The sequence below is a fragment of the Cynocephalus volans genome, chromosome 14 (genome assembly GCF_027409185.1).
Source record: "Cynocephalus volans isolate mCynVol1 chromosome 14, mCynVol1.pri, whole genome shotgun sequence".
Classification (NCBI taxonomy): Eukaryota; Metazoa; Chordata; class Mammalia; order Dermoptera; family Cynocephalidae; genus Cynocephalus; species Cynocephalus volans.
In genome coordinates, this window is record NC_084473.1 from 31,487,752 (window position 1) to 31,506,206 (window position 18,455).

At 39.3% G+C, this 18,455-nt stretch overlaps 1 protein-coding gene across 6 annotated transcripts in view; it reads left to right on the top strand.

Moving 5' to 3' along the window:
• LTBP1 (latent transforming growth factor beta binding protein 1) overlaps positions 1-18,455 on the top strand; it is a 222,444-nt gene that overhangs the window by 38,258 nt on the left and 165,731 nt on the right. For all 6 annotated transcript variants that reach the window (XM_063078353.1, XM_063078349.1, XM_063078350.1 and 3 more), the window contains exons 2-3: positions 2,327-2,551; positions 3,802-4,076. In XM_063078353.1, the coding sequence (XP_062934423.1) occupies positions 2,327-2,551; positions 3,802-4,076 (500 nt within the window). The remainder of the gene's footprint in view (positions 1-2,326; positions 2,552-3,801; positions 4,077-18,455) is intronic.

Consider the following 18,455-nt stretch of genomic DNA (forward strand, 5'->3'; position numbering starts at 1 on the left):
TCTTCTGCTTGAAGCCTCCAAAATAATTTACTGATTACGGAATAAAATCCAAACCCCTTATCAGGCCTTAATAAACTTCATTGTCTGACTCATGCCTCTTTTCAGTTTATCACCTGACCTCCCCTCCCTTCCTTCAGGAATCCAGGATTTCAATAAGAGATTTAAACACTTTCTCCCAAATATGCCTGCCTCTCCTCCTTTATATACGTTGTCTTTCTAGAATGCAGTCTTCTGTGTATTCTGAATCTTGTTTCAAAGGCTTATCCCAAATCATTTCTCCTGTGGAATCTCTCTTGACTTCTTAGAAATGACTTTTCTCCTCTCTGAAGTTCCAAGGATTCATATTTTATATTTTTCAATTGTCACTTACTTGCTGATCTATATTTTTAATTATCATGTATTATTTAATCTCTCCAGTTAGCTTTCAAGTTCGTGAAGGGCAGGGACTGAATCTTCTACACTATGTGGGCTGGTATTTGACAAAGTGGCAGGCGTAAATATGTTCATTCCTTCATTTAGTATTTTTTTGAGCCTTAGCATTTCTTGCAGACTTGAGCTGCAGGCTAGGGCTAACATATAACAAGATCAATTTCCTGACCTCACAGAGCTCTGGTTAAGTGAGCCGTACAGAGAAGCAGTCAGACACTTGTAGTGCAGTAAGACACATGGCACGATGGCTAGTGAGTGAGATTCTGTGGAAGCTCAGAGGAGAGGCACGAAGCCCAGATGAGGGACAACTGAAGATGCTTCCAGAAGCCTAAAAGATAAGTAGGAGTCAGGTAGGCGAAGGGGGCCAGATGGAAAGAGTGTCCCGGGCAGGGGACTCAGCATGGATAAAGCTCTAGAGGGGTGAGGGGGCTGAGTGAAGCCATCGAGGAACCAAATACAGTTCAGTGGAGCTGCATTGTAGAGAATGAGGTGGGAGTCATCAGTGATGAGGTTGCAGGGGAAACGGGTTGGGTCCTGTGCTGGGAAAGAATGTTTAGGAGGGAGGACTTTCAGGACTGGAAGTCTGATAGGTGATGGCAGGGAGTGGCACCAGCTCGTTGTTAAGGACCACTTGGAGGATGGAGGTATTGGAGGGAAGATGATGAATTCGGTTTTGGACATTTTAAGTTTTGAGGTGCCTGCAGAATATCTCCATGGAGATATATAGTGGTGGAAAGTTTGTCGTCGGCAGAAAGCTTTGGCCAGGAAATATAAATTTGGGTGATATCAGCATATGACAGGATGCAAGAGTGGAAGAGTGTATAGAGTCAGTAAAGATTTCAAGACCAAACCTTAAGGCACATCAGTATTTAAACGACAAGTAAAGAAATCAGAGTCTGTAAAAAAAAAAAATATTAAAATGGAATAGGCAAGGAAGGAGGAGCAAAACAGATGAGTGAGATGTCGTGGAAGCCCAAGGAAGACCAAACTCTGTCCATTGCATTTAACAGCATGGAGACCACTAATGACCTTAATGAGAATAGTTTCTACATAGAAGAGGGGTGGGGTGGGGTGCAGAAAGAGGAAACACAGTCTGGCTCAAGGTAGATTGCAGTGTGTTGAGAAGTGAACAGACAATTCTTTTGGAAAGTTTCATCATGGAGGAGAGGATTTAAAGAAGGTAGGAGCTGGAAGGAAATGGAATTGAGAGGTTTTATCTTATTTTTTAAGCTAGTGGAAATTGGTTGATTTCTTCTGATAAGAAGAGGTTGACTGTAAACTGAACTTAGAATAAAAGCCCCTCTTAAAATTCTTTATCCAACATGTCCTCATATCTTTCAGTATTCCAAATAAGTTAATTTCAAACTAGTAGTCACTCTGCTACTTTTAGATTTCACTGACATCTTATTCTCCTGACGAGATTACAAATTCCTGTAAAGTGTGATTTAAACTATTCCTCTTTCCTGTTCTGGGTAGCATTTGGTTCTGTGTTCTACACAGAGAAGATTTGCAACAGATATTATTTTTGACATTCTCATTTGTTTCTTTGTTTACTCTTTGAACAGATACTTAATCTCCATCCTGTGCCAGACATTATTCTAGGTGCCCAGGATGTAAAGGTTACTAAACCAGACAGATCTCTTGTTCCCAAGGAGTTTATAATCTAGGGAGACAGTTAATAAGCTAGTAGTATTGCAAGACGTACTTAAAATGACAATGATCCTGAATGGCTGCATTACATATATGTGTATATATGGCCAGTCAAGATTATTGTCATTTTAAGTTGCTCTTAAAATGGGCTGTAATGTGCTGTGTGTTTGGGGGTTTTTGTTGGTGGATTGTTAGTTAGCCTTTGAGAAACTAACTACCTCTCCATATTTTCCTTTTTCCCTTTCAGTAATTTGCCATCTTCCATGTATGAATGGTGGCCAGTGCAGTTCAAGGGACAAATGTCAGTGCCCTCCAAATTTCACAGGAAAGCTTTGTCAGATCCCAGTCCATGGTGCCAGCGTGCCTAAACTCTATCAGCATTCCCAGCAACCAGGCAAGGTGTTGGGGACGCACGTTGTCCATTCTACACATACCTTACCTCTGACCATGACTAGCCAGCAAGGAGTCAAAGGTAAGCTTTTTATTCTCATTTTGCTCATTTGTCAGACCTCTGTTAACCTGCCAAACCCATATAGAAGTCAAGTGTCTGCAGATGGCGAGGGCTGGTATTGAAACAAAGATGGGTATATGATCTGTGGCCTGAGATGGCAATAGAGGCAGAATGTGGGCCCAGGTTTGTGACTGCAATACTTCCTAGGCCACAGAAAATTGGTACTCAGGAAATAAGAAAATAAAAAGGAGCCCATCCTCCTTTAGTGACTCTTACCAATATTACCAAGAGCCAATAAATGTGTGGCATTGTTCTGGTAAGGCCTGGGAAATAGAAAAATAAGCAAGACAGTAGCATGGCCCTTACAGCATAATTAAACTACTGGATCATAGGACCTGCTGATGCATTTTGTAGTTGAAGAGTGCTTGGTTTTAATTCTAAACAAAAATTTTACTTCACTAAGCTTCAATTTGGTCATCTGTAGAGGAAGGTAAACTAGGTCACTTGGAGCTCAAAAGTTCTATGACTAATTCATTCTTTTAAATCTGGCATCTTTATGAATGCACAATTTTTAAAAGAGGGTCAGAGAAGTGTTACTGGTTCTTATTCTTTAAAACCTGAATCTTTATGTCAGAAGATGAGATTTTGTTTTAAAGCTGCAGAAAGTAAGTCTTACTAGAGATATAAAATAACATGCTTTGGCATTGTGTGTGTGTGTGTGTGTGTGTGTGTCTCACAGCATATACATGCAGTGTTGTTTTAGGGTAAGAGAATTGTGCTTTGTGCAATTGAGTTTCCTCTTTTGGAAAACAGTAAATCCTAAAATTTCTATGATGGAAATTTTATGAGAAATTCAAAAGTAATAAAACTCTTGAGTCTTTCTTATCATTTGATAAAATGTACTGACTTATGACAACAAGAAGTGTGAATTTCATAGCTTTATGACTGTACTAAAAAGAATAGTTTTGTCTCATGAATGTGTTACTGTTACAGATTTTACTTTCCCTTTATAATTGCGGTTTTATTTTTTAAAATACATAAATTCAGGTTTAATTTTCATTTTGAGTGTACTCTTTTATTCTCAAGAATTTCGATGGCTGTGCAATAAAAAGATACACACTATATATATGTATAAATATATATAATTTACCCTACATGTAATATATCTGCAAATAAGTATGTGTGTATAAAATTTACTTTCACATTGAAAAAATCTCGACTTGTTTGTTAATTATTTATGGTTAACAAGTTTTTCTCCAAATTTGTTTTAGTGAAATTTCCTCCCAACATAGTCAATATCCATGTGAAACATCCTCCTGAGGCTTCAGTCCAGATACATCAAGTTTCAAGAATTGATGGCCCAACAGGCCAGAAGGTAAAGGAAGCTCAACCAGGCCAATCCCAAATCTCTTACCAAGGGCTTCCTGTCCAGAAGACCCAGACTGTGCATTCCACATACTCGCACCAGCAGGTCATTCCCCACGTCTATCCTGTGGCTGCTAAGACACAGCTTGGCCGGTGCTTCCAGGAAACCATTGGGTCACAGGTAAGCAACATTGCCCAGCACACTTCAGTAATGCATTCTAGCTGTGGTATCATTTTAATCAAAAAGCCAGACTTGGTAAAAATTATTTCAGTAGAAGAGGTTGGCAAACTATGACCCATGAGTCTGTTTTCATAAATAAAATTTTATTGGTACATAGCTACACTCATTCATTTACATATTGTCTATGCCTGCTTTCATGCTCTGATGGCAGAATTGAGTAGTTCCGAGATCATATGGTCTACAAAACCTAAAATATTTTCTGTATGGCTCTTTACAGAAAAAGCTTGCCTATTCCTGATGTATAGAATAATTTTAAGTAGCGAACTTCCAGAAATGTATAAAACATGTCAGGCATGAGATATGGCACAGGAGATATGTTCTGTAAAGATGTTTGAAGATGTTTATGCCTTTTGCAATAGTTTATAGGTTGTTAGGTACAGTTGAGTTTTGAACCCATGTACAATAATAATTCATGTAGTCTTTTATTTTCTTGTGGTAACTCATAACTAGAATGACAATGCACGAGTTGTTCGAAGTGCATTGTAAATATTATTAGATTTGCTTGTAACTTTAGGCCTATATTTATATATCATTAAGTGAGAGAAACGCTGAGTTTTCTTTAAAGCTCATCACTGAATGTACATAGAAAAGGCAACCTAAAAGTATTGGTTCCTCTATCCCAACCACTTGGTGCTACTTGTTTTGGGGTTATGTATAACGATGTAGGCTTGTCCTGTGGTTTTCCTCCTATCCTTTGGTTATGGTTTAAATGTAGTTTAAATACACGGGAGAAGAGGTGGATATATTATTCTTCCTCTTTTGTTTCCTGAATATTCAAAAATATTTTTTGTGTTATATATGTGAGAGAGAGGGAAGTACTTAGAGTTTAGTAGAATCAACTGTTACTGCTTTAGGAACCTGGAAAATACTTTGAGGTACTGAATAAATCAATGGCAGGATTGTCACCTCTCTTCTAGGAGGAGAAGAGAAAACTGGTTTTTAGACCTGAATGGAAGGCACACGTGGGAATGGAAAGGGCATCTCTGTGGAGTTATTAGACCTTGGTTAGAGCCATGGAGGCAAGGAATCAACTTTTTAATCTGCAAAATGTAGATAAGCATATGGTGCTCAACAGACTTTAAGATTAAATAATTAATGTAATAATTAATGTGAGCCCTGCTTTGCGAATGTTCTTGAACTACACAAATATAAGTTGAGAGAATACTGATAGAGATAAAGGCAAACTTAAAAATAATCAGAGTAGGTGGTTGCTTTATGTCATGAAATTACATTAAGGCAGAGAAAGCCTTGATCCCTCAAACACAACCATTATCTGCCTTTGAATACTTGGAATTCCGACTACAGGGAACCTGACGTAGCTTTTCATCCTTCTGTTGAAGTCCAGTATTAGCAAATGTTTTTGAGAGAAGGAACATTGTCAGTTTAAACTTAGCTTAAAAATAAAGACTGGATTTTTGTGATAAGGGCAGATTTGGTGGGGGCAGTGGGGCTGAAGATAAACTTCATAAAACTCACAATTTTGCCTCAGACTAGCTTGGAGTGCGAGTATGAATTTGGTGCCATTCACATTGTTTAGTCATTCTGGCGTAGGTTGGTCATGGAGAAAGGAAAAAGCAGATCCTTTTAAAACTGTGTGCCCAGTACCTTTCTCCCCAGCTTCCAAGTTGGAACACAGATAATAAAAAGCAAGAAAATAAGGCATAACAAACTTGTTATTCTTGTGTAATAATAGGCAGATGATTGCTAACTAGAAAAGATGAAAATGAATTATTTGCTTTTACGCCTAAACTGGACTATACAATCAAAATGAATTGGATAATTGATGAAGTTACCCTGATAATTCAAACTCGATGAAATACTTTTGCCTTACCTGGACACTTCTCTGACTTTTGGTGTGAATGATCCAGGCAGTGATCTCAATTCTTAATTCATTTTGCATGTGTAGTCACTAATACACAGCTTCAAAATAAGACCTGCTTTCAGAGAACGTTCTCAGCATGCACTTATTTGTCTTCTTGTTCATGAGAAATGTTGCTGGATACCCATCATTGCCCGATTAATTTGTGCAATTAGGCTGATCCAGGCATGTAAAACATTACTGGCAAATAGTAGTATGTAGAGGTATCCTACAAAGATGTTTGAAAACATTTGTGCTTTCTTGCTATGGTGGTTTTGTAAACACAGCTACAGCCAGGAGGTATAGGCAGATTTTAAATCAATGGCAAAAAACCCCTGCGTAAATTCTCACTATTGTTTTGCTCAGTGGAAGCATTTTTATTAGTTGCAGATTTCAACTATTGAGACTTTTAATACAATAGTTATCAATAAGCACATATGTTTATATGTTGGTCTGAGAGGTCATATACAAAATAAATTTGGCACAAACAGTCCTTGCTTCTGTGGCACATTCTGATAATTAGGCACAAACTTGGGATTGAAAACCTAAGTGATCAGTGTGTTTTCAAGTAAACTTCATAGAGTAGATCCTCAAAATTGTTTTGGAGGGTGGCATAAAATGGATGATTGGTTGGGAAACCAAGTGCACAGAGCAAAAGGGGAGAATAATTAAACAGAAGAAAGAGAATGCTGCAAGAAATGAACAAAGAAGGGGTGTCAGAACTTTTGCACGAATATTAAGCCTCTTCAACCTGAGGCAGAGTGTAGTATAAATGACTTGGTGGCAAGGTCACAATGTCATGAAGGCCCTTGACCAAGTGATCAAGCTCAGCATGATTAATAGTGAGGCAACCTGACATGTGCCTTTTGATGTGATACAGTGTGTAGTTTATAGCAGCAACCTGCAAGTGTTTTTTACCAAAAATGTCTAACCTAAATCTAATCAAGCCTTTACACCTAACTTCCAATCTGTAGAGAATACTGAGGGTAAAGAAACAAGCTAAAAATGTCACACATAGAAAAACAATCAGACAGATTCACAATGTAGAGCATTGTTGCCTGATTCCTTCAAAAAAATTGTTCCATGAAAAAAAAATTGGGATGGCTTTTCTAGATAGAGAGTAAAGAGACTAAACAACAAATGTAATGTAAGAACCTTAATTCGTAGTTAAAAAAACACACGCACACAAGCCAGCTTTAAAACACATTTTGGGAACAACTGGGGAAATTTGAATATTAATGATATTGTGGAATTACTATTAATTTTCTTAGATGTGATAATAGTGCAGGTTGAGTATCCCTTATCTGACATGCTTGGGACCATAAGTGTTTTGGATTTTGAATTTTTTTATATTTTAGAATATTTGCAGAATACCAGTTGAGCATCCTTAATCCCAAAATCTGAAATGCTCCAATGAGCATTTTTTTTGCTTGTTTTTTTGAGCATCATGTCAGCACACAAGAAGTTGCAGGTTTTGGAGCATTTAAGATTTTGGATTTTTGGATTAGGGATGCTCAGCCTGGATTGGGGTTATGTAGGAGAACGTCCTTATTCTTAAGAGATGAATGCTGAAAATTTTAGGGGTGACATGCCATGATGTCTATAATTTACTTTCAGATGTATTTCACATGCAGATATGGCAAAATTGTAACAATTGTTGACCCTGAGAAGTCGGTATGTGGGCGATCGTTTTCTTCTTTGAATATCTCAGTGTTTTTGAAATTTTCTTATGAGAGAAAGAAAGGGGAAAATGTTAAAATTTCCTAGACTTATAAATAGAATAATATATCTTTAAGCTGAACTTAAAAGCTGTCACTTTAATATGTTTAATGACTTTTTAGAAAAGACTTTTTAAAGTTTTAACTTTTGAATGGCGGTGGGTGGGAGGGTGAGTGTGGAGGTGATCACCGGGAGGGGTGAGTGTGGAGGTGATCGCCGGGAGGGGTGAGTGTGGAGGTGATCAGCGGGAGGGGTGAGTGTGGAGGTGATCGCCGGGAGGGGTGAGTGTGGAGGTGATCGCCGGGAGGGGTGAGTGTGGAGGTGATCAGCGGGAGGGGTGAGTGTGGAGGTGATCACCGGGAGGGGTGAGTGTGGAGGTGATCGCCGGGAGGGGTGAGTGTGGAGGTGATCACCGGGAGGGGGCCGGGGAAGAGCAGTTGGCCTTGTTTCAAGTGTGACATGACCAGGGGCCAGTCTAAGAAGTCAAGTTGACAATAAAGAGATGAATGTAGGGGATTTTGTGGAGAATCAAGCATCAGGATTTGATTATAGACAGTTGTGAAGAAAAGGATCGTGATGAGCTGGGTTATTTTGAACAGTCTCGCTTCAGAAATCAGAGAAATGCTCACTAAGATCGACTGGCTGACACTTAGAGAAGGATCGTGAGGAGATGATGCGTAGCTGCGTCTTTGTTATGAGCAGCCTGCCCTTGATTGATGAGAGTTGTGTTCTTGAATATCAGTCGGAGAATTTGGTGCTATTTTAGAGATGGAGTGATGGAGTATTAGTGGAGAAAATTCAGTGGTCAGTGAATAGATCTACTGATGACAGTTAAGTTGATGACAACAGAGGACATTTCTTTGGGTTGTATTATAAAGAAAAAAAGAGTAGGAATAATGGGATGGGAAACCTGTTTTTCACCTTGACAGATAGTGCCAGGATGTAGGGGAAAAAATCATCCCTATTGTAGAAAGTGATGTTTAATCTTTCAGAGTCTTAAAAATATTTTCTTATTTTAAGGTCATACAAAATATTGATTTTTAGGTAAATCAGGCTGGCCATAAGCATCGCTAAATTTACTTTATTCAAAGAATAGAAATGAATCTAATGGAACATATAGGGTGGGTAAGAGGAATGGGTTTCTTAAATACAAATGAAGTTTGAAGTAGTTGGCAAGTCATCATTTTGGCAGAGTTAGGTTTCTGTGCTAGGTTGAGTAAATTGTGGTGCTCTACGTATATTCAAAAACATTTGTGAGAGTTTGCTCACTGTCTGATCAAGTTAGAATTACAACTCCAGTGCTTACGATTACCAACTCCTTTCAGGATGACCTCATGTTTTCACGTGCTTAACACTCGAACATTTCCATGTTAATTTTCACCTCTGAGGAGAGGTCACGTTTCACAAAACACCCTCAAATCTCTTTTTACATCACAGGGACACTAAATATGTACGCCTTTTTGTATGAGGGTATCCTTTGTTTTAAATTGGTTCTCCTTACCATGACCTAAATTTGAAAATTATTTGGCATCTGAATTTTTGGTTGTTTCAGACACTTTCTATTTATTGCCCAATTGCTGGAAACAAACATTTACAGCGACCTAATTATGCCAGATGGATGAAAAAGCCTTGTATGTGAAGTATTTAGAATCACAATATAGAGTTCAAGGTCCAGCTTCTACGCTGGGTCTGCCATAGCCTGGTTGCACCATCATGTGCTCTTTGTTGAATGAGGGAACATGTCCCATAATTAGACACAGGTGTTACAAGACAAGACAAAAGACTCAAGTGCTTCAAGACCTTCCTATTACAAATACTGAATGAGCAGAAAATTTCATATGTAAATACCTGACTCAATTCAGAAGCACAGAAATACTGGAAAACCTGAAGTAGATGTAAACAGAAGAAGAGAGTATATTTTTAATACAGTACTCTATAGCACAGATAAAGATGATCAAATAACACACAAACCACTTTTAGTCTGCAACTATAAAACCCCTGTGAAAGTATTTTTTAAAAAGGAAACAAACTCTAAGATTAAGGTCTCTAATATGTATTCTACAAGGGGGGGGGAGGGATATATATAGGGGATTAGGAAGGAAAGGAGAGACCAGTATTGATGTGAAGTCCTGAAATCATTGGAAAAACCTTTTTCTTCTTTAATTATTGGTCATATAAATAATAAGATCTGGGGCAAAATAGAATTACAGTGACACAAGAACTGCCTGGGATTTCTCTTAGAGGTGCCTGAAGTTGTTCTAGCAGTTCTCTCTGGGCAGGAAAAATGGAAACAGAGTGGACCATTGGAGAAAAAGATTATTTAATTGGAGATAGCTCTCTCTTGGGAGATATGTTCAATAGCATCCTCAAGCTCTAAAGCTTAGTACTGGAACACACACCCATGTACCCACCCACACCCATACCCCTTCTGAAAGCCCAAATAAATGCACTTAGCTTCTGTTAAAAAAAATTTTTTTTAAAGTAAGTATTGTGGAGAAATTAACAGGAAAGTGTGAACTCATTGAAGGAGAAAGAATCCTAATAATGTGGCTGAAAATACTTAAAAAAAAAAAAAGCCTTAATACTTCTGTCACAGGACTTTGAATGAAGAGCAGTATCTGTTGGTTTCTATCACACAGAAGCCAATGAGAAATAGGGAAATAGATGTGATGCCTGCCCATTCTACATGAAAGAAAAAAGATGGATGGTGGGTGGAGGATGGATGATGGATGGATGGATGATGGTGAATGGATGGATGGATGATGGGTGGATGGATGGATGGTGGGTGGGTGGATGGATGGATGGTGGATAGAAGGTGGATGGATGATGGGTAGATGGATGGATGGATGGATGGATGGTGGGTGGGTGGATATATAATGGATGGATGATGGATGATGGGATGATGGATGATGGATGGATGATGGATGGATGGATGGATAGTGGGTGGGTGGATGGATGGATGGTGGATAGACGGTGGATGGATGATGGGTAGATGGATGGATTGATGGATGGTGGATAGGAGGATATATAATGGATGGATGGATGGATGGAGGATGCATGGATGGATGGATGATGGATGGATGGATGGATAGTGGGTGGGTGGATGGATGGATGGAGGATGCATGGATGGATGGAGGATGCATGGATGGATGGAGGATGCATGGATGGATGGATGTAGACGAGATGGGCAGCAGACTTTTGAAATCTTTTCTCGGTGATGGGAAATGAATTTAGCACTCTGTGAAGGGAAGTGGGTCATTAAGTTCTGCTTAGAAACCTGCTCATTAATTTTCACAAAATCACTTCTGTCCTGACTAAAAGATTATCGAAGTGAGACCTAAAGCTGTGATGAAAAACTAGTTTTATCCTGACATAGATAATGCCAGAACCACTGTAATACTTTTCACACCAGTTATTTCCCTAAATTGAGTCAATAAACTTCTTAAGTAGAAGTCTAGAGAACAAACAATTGAAAAACATTGTATTAATGACGTTGGGCCTCTCACTTATGCAATATCCCTTGTGTGGGAAGGAGAACTGAGTCTGGTGGGCTGGGTCAGCAGAGGGCAAAGAGGAGTATGTGGCCCTCTGTTCCTCCCAGGTGAGCTTGGACCAGGGCAGGGGTCTTCATCTGTTTTTGGAGGTGCAGCTGGCCAGTGACGGTAGAAGGCAGGGCTGGGACTACCAGACGTGTGCCTTCTCCACGAGCAGAGAGCTCCATTGGGGTGTGCTGATCGCATTTACTGAAGTTTGGCCGCCTTCAGGTGGAATAAGTCATTAACACCAGCACTTCCTATGCCATCTGGGTTTTTCTTCAGTGTCCCACTCAAGTACTCCTTTGGCATAACCTAAGAAATACTTAATTGAGTGTTAGCGAGTCTGGTTGTCTCTAGTGGCTCTAAAACAGCTGCTCTTCGTAGCTGTCCTTGCCAGACTTTACCTGTGTCAACAGCAGAAGGTATCACTGAAGGTGTTGTACACATCTCAGTGATAGGTGCTGGGGCTTTTAAGTGTTTGCTGGTCTTGTTCCAGCAACCTCTGCCAGATTGACTTCGGGCAGGGGCCTTCTTACCTGAAGTAGAGAAAGATCATTAAAGATGGGGATAAGATCCAAAGGAGAAAAGTGCCACGTGTGAAAGAGAACATGTCTGCATGTCACTGGACTTCTGCCAGTGGAGGGGAGAACTGCTAGTTTTATTTGGATTGAGAATGCAGGGCTGAGACATTAGGATAATCAAAATATACATTCTTAGAACTGGAGTAGAGGGCTTCAGAGAATGGGTTGTGACCCAGACATTACCCTTCCTACAGCCTAACATCCAGGCTTTACCCGCTGATGTCTTCTGGGAACTGAAAAACCTACGAACTTTGAGCGTCCCTTACCCTGACCTGTTTAATAGAGAAGCAAGTCTGTGCTTCTTCGTTGGTCCTCCTGGAGTCCCTCCTCTCGGATGTTTTTTCATTTTATTGGCAATGAAAATGCCTTTATCATGACATGGAATATCAAATTCCCATATTTTATATCTCCAGGGCTCACTAAAATAATATACCTATTAATAATTAGACTCTTGTTTTTACACAGGAATAGGCATTGAGAATAATTATGGAGTAGCTCAGAGTGGAAACATGTTAAGCCACTTCTGTTATTGGCAAAGTGGCAAGATTTTATGGTCATTGTATTTGAAGATGACAGTTCTGAGCATGTAGGAAGCAGTCTTAAGAAACCATGGATTGAATTGATGGTTTATTTAGGCTCTATACATTACAAGAAATGTTTAAAGATTTACAGCTGGTATTTCTAGGATCTATTGTTGTTTCTTGGCTCTATGTGATTCCTTGCAATTGAGAGTTGCTAAAATGAAGTGGAAATCATCTGGTTTACTGAAAAACCAATTCTCTGGAATCTGACCCATAAAGTTGTGGTGAGAAGTTGTGTTGACAGACGACAAAATTCTCCCCTCCCCTCTGCCCTGAGATAAGCCTTCCCTGAGATGGTGTTAGTACTGTTTTTTCTTTCTTATCCTTCCATTTTTCCTCCTCTTCTGTCTCCTTTTGTGTATAAAAGAATTTATATATAAAATTGAGTATTCTGTTTCAGCAGGTCACTTTAGGAGACTGTGCATTCACTCTAGTGACACTGCCGTTGTGCAGTTTCGACATATGTTGTTTGAAGGAGTTGGTTCAAAACTGGTTTATGAGCTGCACAAGAAAATCAGTCTTTCTTTGCTGGTCTCCTTCATCTCACTTATTTACCATGTTCTTAACCTATCTGAAAGCTTCCGATGTTCAATTCAACTTCAGTGAGCAAGGATTTGCCACCATTGAGGATACTTAAAGTATATCTTCAGCCCTGAAGAGAATTCTATAATTTGAACAGAGAAGTTCTGAATATTTTGGACAAAGACAGCAATGCCTCCGAGATGACTGCTTTGCAGAGGACTGGTTTAGAATGTACAAGCGTTAAAGCATTTGTTAAGTATATGGTCTTAACATTCTGTTGCTTTGGGGCAAGCCTCTTCGTAAAAGTACTTTTTTATAAAATTGATAGCTGAGGGAGAACTTTCACATTGATGACCATATTTGACCTTCAGAACCATCACGAGAGAAAGGAAAAGTAGATATTCTTGTTTCCCATTTACTTTCGTGAAACTTGAGGCTCAGAGAGGTTGGGACTAGCTTGTATCGGTATTTCCAAGTCCATCACTCTCTTTTCATTTTAGTAAACTCACCAGAGCTCTGGCCCTTGGTTTCTTCATTTTTCAGATAACTGAATTGTCTGAGAAGTCTACCAAGCTGTCTTTGAGCCCTGCAGTCCTCTGACTGTGACGACTTTGACATCTTTCCTCTTTTCCACAATCTTAGATGCCACTGATACTGACATATGCACAGGGCATGTGGGCAGAGAAGTCTCTATAAATATCAAATACAGTGAATACCTATACTGAGCTCTCCAGTCCACCCTGACTTGAGAGAGTTCCTCCAGAAACAATGTGAAGGAATAAGTAGTACTTTGGTGGGCAATAAATGTTCCTGCCACAAGTGGCAGGGCAGAGGACAAGACAGACGTGGTTCCCTGCTCCCAGGGATCTCAAAGAACCTGTTAGTATTATTTGTGGCTTTCAGTTTTTCTACATGACTTGCAACCAAACCACAGGTAATTAGTTTTGAATTCTATGTACTTGGATGAGACACAGAAGATCTTAATGGAAAGCTTAACCAAATGAGGCGCATGTTATAATTTCACATAGTGCTCTGAGGCCTAAAATGTTTTTTTGTTCCTTTCATTATCTCTATATAGTTTAAAAAAGAAAATTGACAAGCAAGGAAGCCTAACATAGAAAATGTCTCGCCATACAATTGGAGAAATAAGCATCGGGGAAAGTAAGCCCTTATGTTCATCATTTTGGGGGTGCTCTGGTTGCTGTAGTGGTAATAACCATGCCTCTGTGTCCATCTTTACTTCCTCTCTCAGCATGAGTCTTTCTTTTTAGACACATCCCTGGTAATGAAATTTAAAATAAATTTGATCTACTACCATTGAGTACAAGGATTTATGATGTGATTTGTGGTGTTTTGCCCCAAGGAAAGGCTCACAGGAATTATGATGTCAGAATATAATCATGACAATACTTAATTATTCTTTTTGCAACTTAAGAAGAGCAAAGAAGACTTGACTGTTGAAATGCTCAAATCATTGTAGAGGTGAAGAAAATAGGCAGCCCAAATTAGATTGTTTCTTTAGAAAAGATGTCAAATAGAATCATAAGCTTCATACTTAAGAAATTTTCTTTCCTTTGTATGTTACTTTAAAAACCATTTTTTGCCTTAATGTAACTTTTAAAATACCGTTTCATAAACTAAAGTAATTGTCTGGAATTCCTTGAAGCCCATGGTTTGGCTTCAGCAGGCTTTAAACAAATACACTGTCAGAAATCAGTGTGGATACATTTCCAGCAGTTAATGCCCTAGTCACAGTAGATACTTTGTAAAATCAATAGCCTGAAATATCAGAGGATTAGGTTTGTATCAGATACCCCAAATGCCTAACATTGTTTTAATTACTCTAATAAAAGAAAGCTGGGTGGACTTAAAAAAAAAAAAAGAAAGAAAAAACTTTTGCCTGTAAAGAATGTTCTGCTCAAGCCAAAGCAAATTTTTTACAAGTTCTTTTAGAAAATCTGGAAGTATTTAAGAGTTTTCCTCTTTTTCGTATGAGACAATGCCTGTTACCCTGCCAGTCCCCATCATATAGTATTCTCCTTTATAGCAATGGGCCTTTAGAACAAGTTGATCAGATAAGTTGATACAGTTGCGTTAGTGATAGGGTTCAGAAATTTGGAACTGTTTTCTTATTGACGCACAGAAGTATACGTATATATATTCTTTTGGCAGTTGGCCGGTATGGGGAACTGAACCCTTGACCTTCGTGTTTTCAGGCCATGTTCTATCCAACTGAGCTAACCAAGCAGCCCCCAGAAATAGATATATTTAATGTTCTAATACGGTGACATTAAAGAGCTCTCATGAGGTTTTCCGGTTTAATTTGGAGCCATAGTTGATCCAGAAGCTAGAAGAACACCATTTTGCTTGGAAGGTGGGCAGATGTCACTTTGCCAGAGTGGAGATGTGTTTATATTATAGTGAGAAGATTGATAATAGGAGCAAAGAAGAGCTGTGACAGAAGTTTGGATCAACCCAACCCATTACATGCAGTCAGCACTATCCCCATAAGGGACTTCATTCTGGTTCTTATGAAAAGAAGTCCAAGATTTCCAAAAATGAGATTCACATTCCTTACTCTGATTCGTAGTACTGAGGGTGTAGCTTCTGTTTGCCAGAATACCTCCAGGTTTTGTGCCAGAATGTTGGTGTGATATGCTTCTGAACATGGGATAGAGATAAGGATGGCACCTGCATGCGTGGGATAATTTGTGGGACATACCTGTACAGTGTGGGTTGATGGACCATCAAGTGACTTAATAATGGTCACAGCTCCAAGCATGTAAAATCTGCCTCTGCATGACCATCCTGAATAATTTCTGAGATCTTGCCTATTGATAACCACATCTGGTTCATTATGTAATTACTCATTATAATCTAGAAAGAAGCCATGTAAGAGCCATAACTATTTTCAGGAAGGTAGAACTGCCTTTTTGTGTGAACAAGATAGCAGGAAAGGGCTGGCAGGAGGTAAGGTCATGAAAAGGAGGCCAATTATGGTTTTCACTCATCGAGTGGGTCCCGGGCAGGGCATGAGGATAGGATTAGGCAAGATTTGGCCTCATGGAATCTAGTGTATCAACCTGGCATGCAGGGAACATCTGAGGACACTGATCTTCGAGGATGGTCTGGACACAGAAAACCTTTCCACCATAGCTCCCTGGCGGTCCTCAGCCCCACACTGGAGCCCTCATAAAATCCTACAGTTTGGGCGCGTAAGTGAGTACTAGCAATCAGTTTGTCCTTACAATTTTACGGTTGAGGTAAATAAATTTACCTAATGTCCTGTATTGAGTTTGTGGCAGGTGGGGACTAAAACTGAGGCTTTTGGGTTCCTAGTTCAGTTTTCTTTCTTCTATTCCACACTGTCTCTTGGGCCTCCTCCTTTAGGGATGGAGGATTTATAAGACATCATTGCCATCTAAACCTGAAAGGACAGATGCATTCTCTGGGACCTGTCTTGGTTAGGGAGTCCCATGTTCGGCTGCGCTGCGTGATTGGGCTGTGGTTGCATGGGGGGAGGGACTGCACAGAGCCTCCGCTGCTTTTGCTTCATGGTCTTGGTCCTCTGGCACCAAAACCTGGACTTTGACAAGAATGATCTTGATGTCCCAAAGTGAAATCATCTGCTGCTTGGATATTGATATTAATGGGTTGAATTATTGTAATTCAGTGATATCATGTTGTGCTTCTTGAGCAGAGTTAAAAGGAAATCCCTATAATTACAAACCCTCCACAGCATTTACTCACTGAGCATTTATTTACTAACCAGAGTACCTTTGAGAAAATGCGAATATTTTTAGCAAGATCTTAAGAATGAATATCTTCTTTCATTTCTATATCTAACTCAAGTATTCAGGATGCCTCTTTGCTGTGGCTGGACAGCATTTGTGCTAAGCTTAAAAAATTCCCTTCTGCTATTTGTTTGAGTACAGCCCATGGACCTTTAATAATTATCCAGTTTCATTTTTTTGACCTCTGATTATTCCTGATCGTGTTTATCTTAAATATAATTTCTTCCCTTTTTCCCCAAGAGTGAAGTACTTTGTCGTGGTGATTTTTTTTTTTTTTTTTAATGTTTGGGGGGAAGTACTAGATATAGAAAATTATACCTTAATAAAAGCACTTAATCTTCTGCCTCTGTCAATATTTCTGTGTTTACCATTGTTTAAATGATGCCAATTATTTAATTAGAAGCAATCCAGAACTTTTTTGCTTTGGGAAAAGGAATTATGACACTTCCCTTCCCCTGTCTCCTGGTTGATTTTTATATCCAACTACAAATCTAATTCCAAATTTGGAAAATTCTCCGTGGCTTAGCTCCACCTCATTCTCTGAATTTCTGTACTCCATCTCTTTGTTCCTTAATATTTGGTCTTTCCTTATCTTCCCAACCACCCTGGGTCCTCTCCCAGGTGGTGGTTGGTCTTGTGCTTAGCTAGAGCTATTCCATCTCTTTGGAATCTCTCTCCCCAGTAGAGCCACTGAGTCACTTCCTTGTTCTAGCTCTTGCCCAAACACAGTCCTGCTTACTCTTGCAAGAGTTACAATGAATCAGACTTCTACTTTATTTCATGTTTTCCCTCAGTGCAGGCTCTAGAACTATTTTTTAAAATCTGTATTACTTTAACATTTTAAGTTTTGTTTATTTGTTCTTTTGGCTCAGTGCCTTATTCTCTTTTGAGAAAATGTTCTTTATTCAAATTTAAAGTATTTTGTACTTCATTGTATAATAGTTTGTGATAAATAAAATGACTTATATACACGTGGTAAAAATCATTCATAAGAGTATTTCAGTAGTGCTGTTTTTGAATGTCTTAAATAGTAGGGCTAAATAGTAGGTCCCTGACATTGTGGCTTTCTTCATGGAGTGGCCCTATAATAGTTAAACTTATGAACATTTTTAATAAATGTATCCTGAGGGCCCATCAAATGGCCAGCACTGTAATGCTGGTTGTAGGTTTTACCCACACAGAACATCAGCTGCAGAGGATGAGTGGGGCCTGGAATCCAGCCCGTGCTCAGCTCACCAGACACTATGTCCTGGTGCAAGACACATCCCAAAAGATGGTGTTTACTAATCCCCACACAGGAGCTGATGAGGTAGCCTTGCTTGGACGTGCATCGTTTAATCTCAAAGTCCTTTGAGGTTGGGATTATTGTCCCATTGTCTCATTACTGCCCCAGAGAGTCTGGGTGATCTGCCTAACATCACACTGCTAGTAAAAGATATCTGGGATTTCAACCGATGTCCAATGATTCCATCCAGCACTCCATTCTCCCCTCCACTGTTGGATCTTCCTTCCCCAGGACTCTGCACAATGCAGCAAACACTCTTGGAATGTGGCTCTTAAAGGTACCAGCAATTTAATGGTGTGAAAATTAAATTGCATGAAACCATGCTTCAGTTTTTATCACAACCTCTTCAAGTTGTCATTCATTTCTGAAGCAACACCAGTGAGGTTTTAATTGTTAAAAATTGTAAGCCTCAGGTGCCAAATGTTAAGTTATGAACTATTACT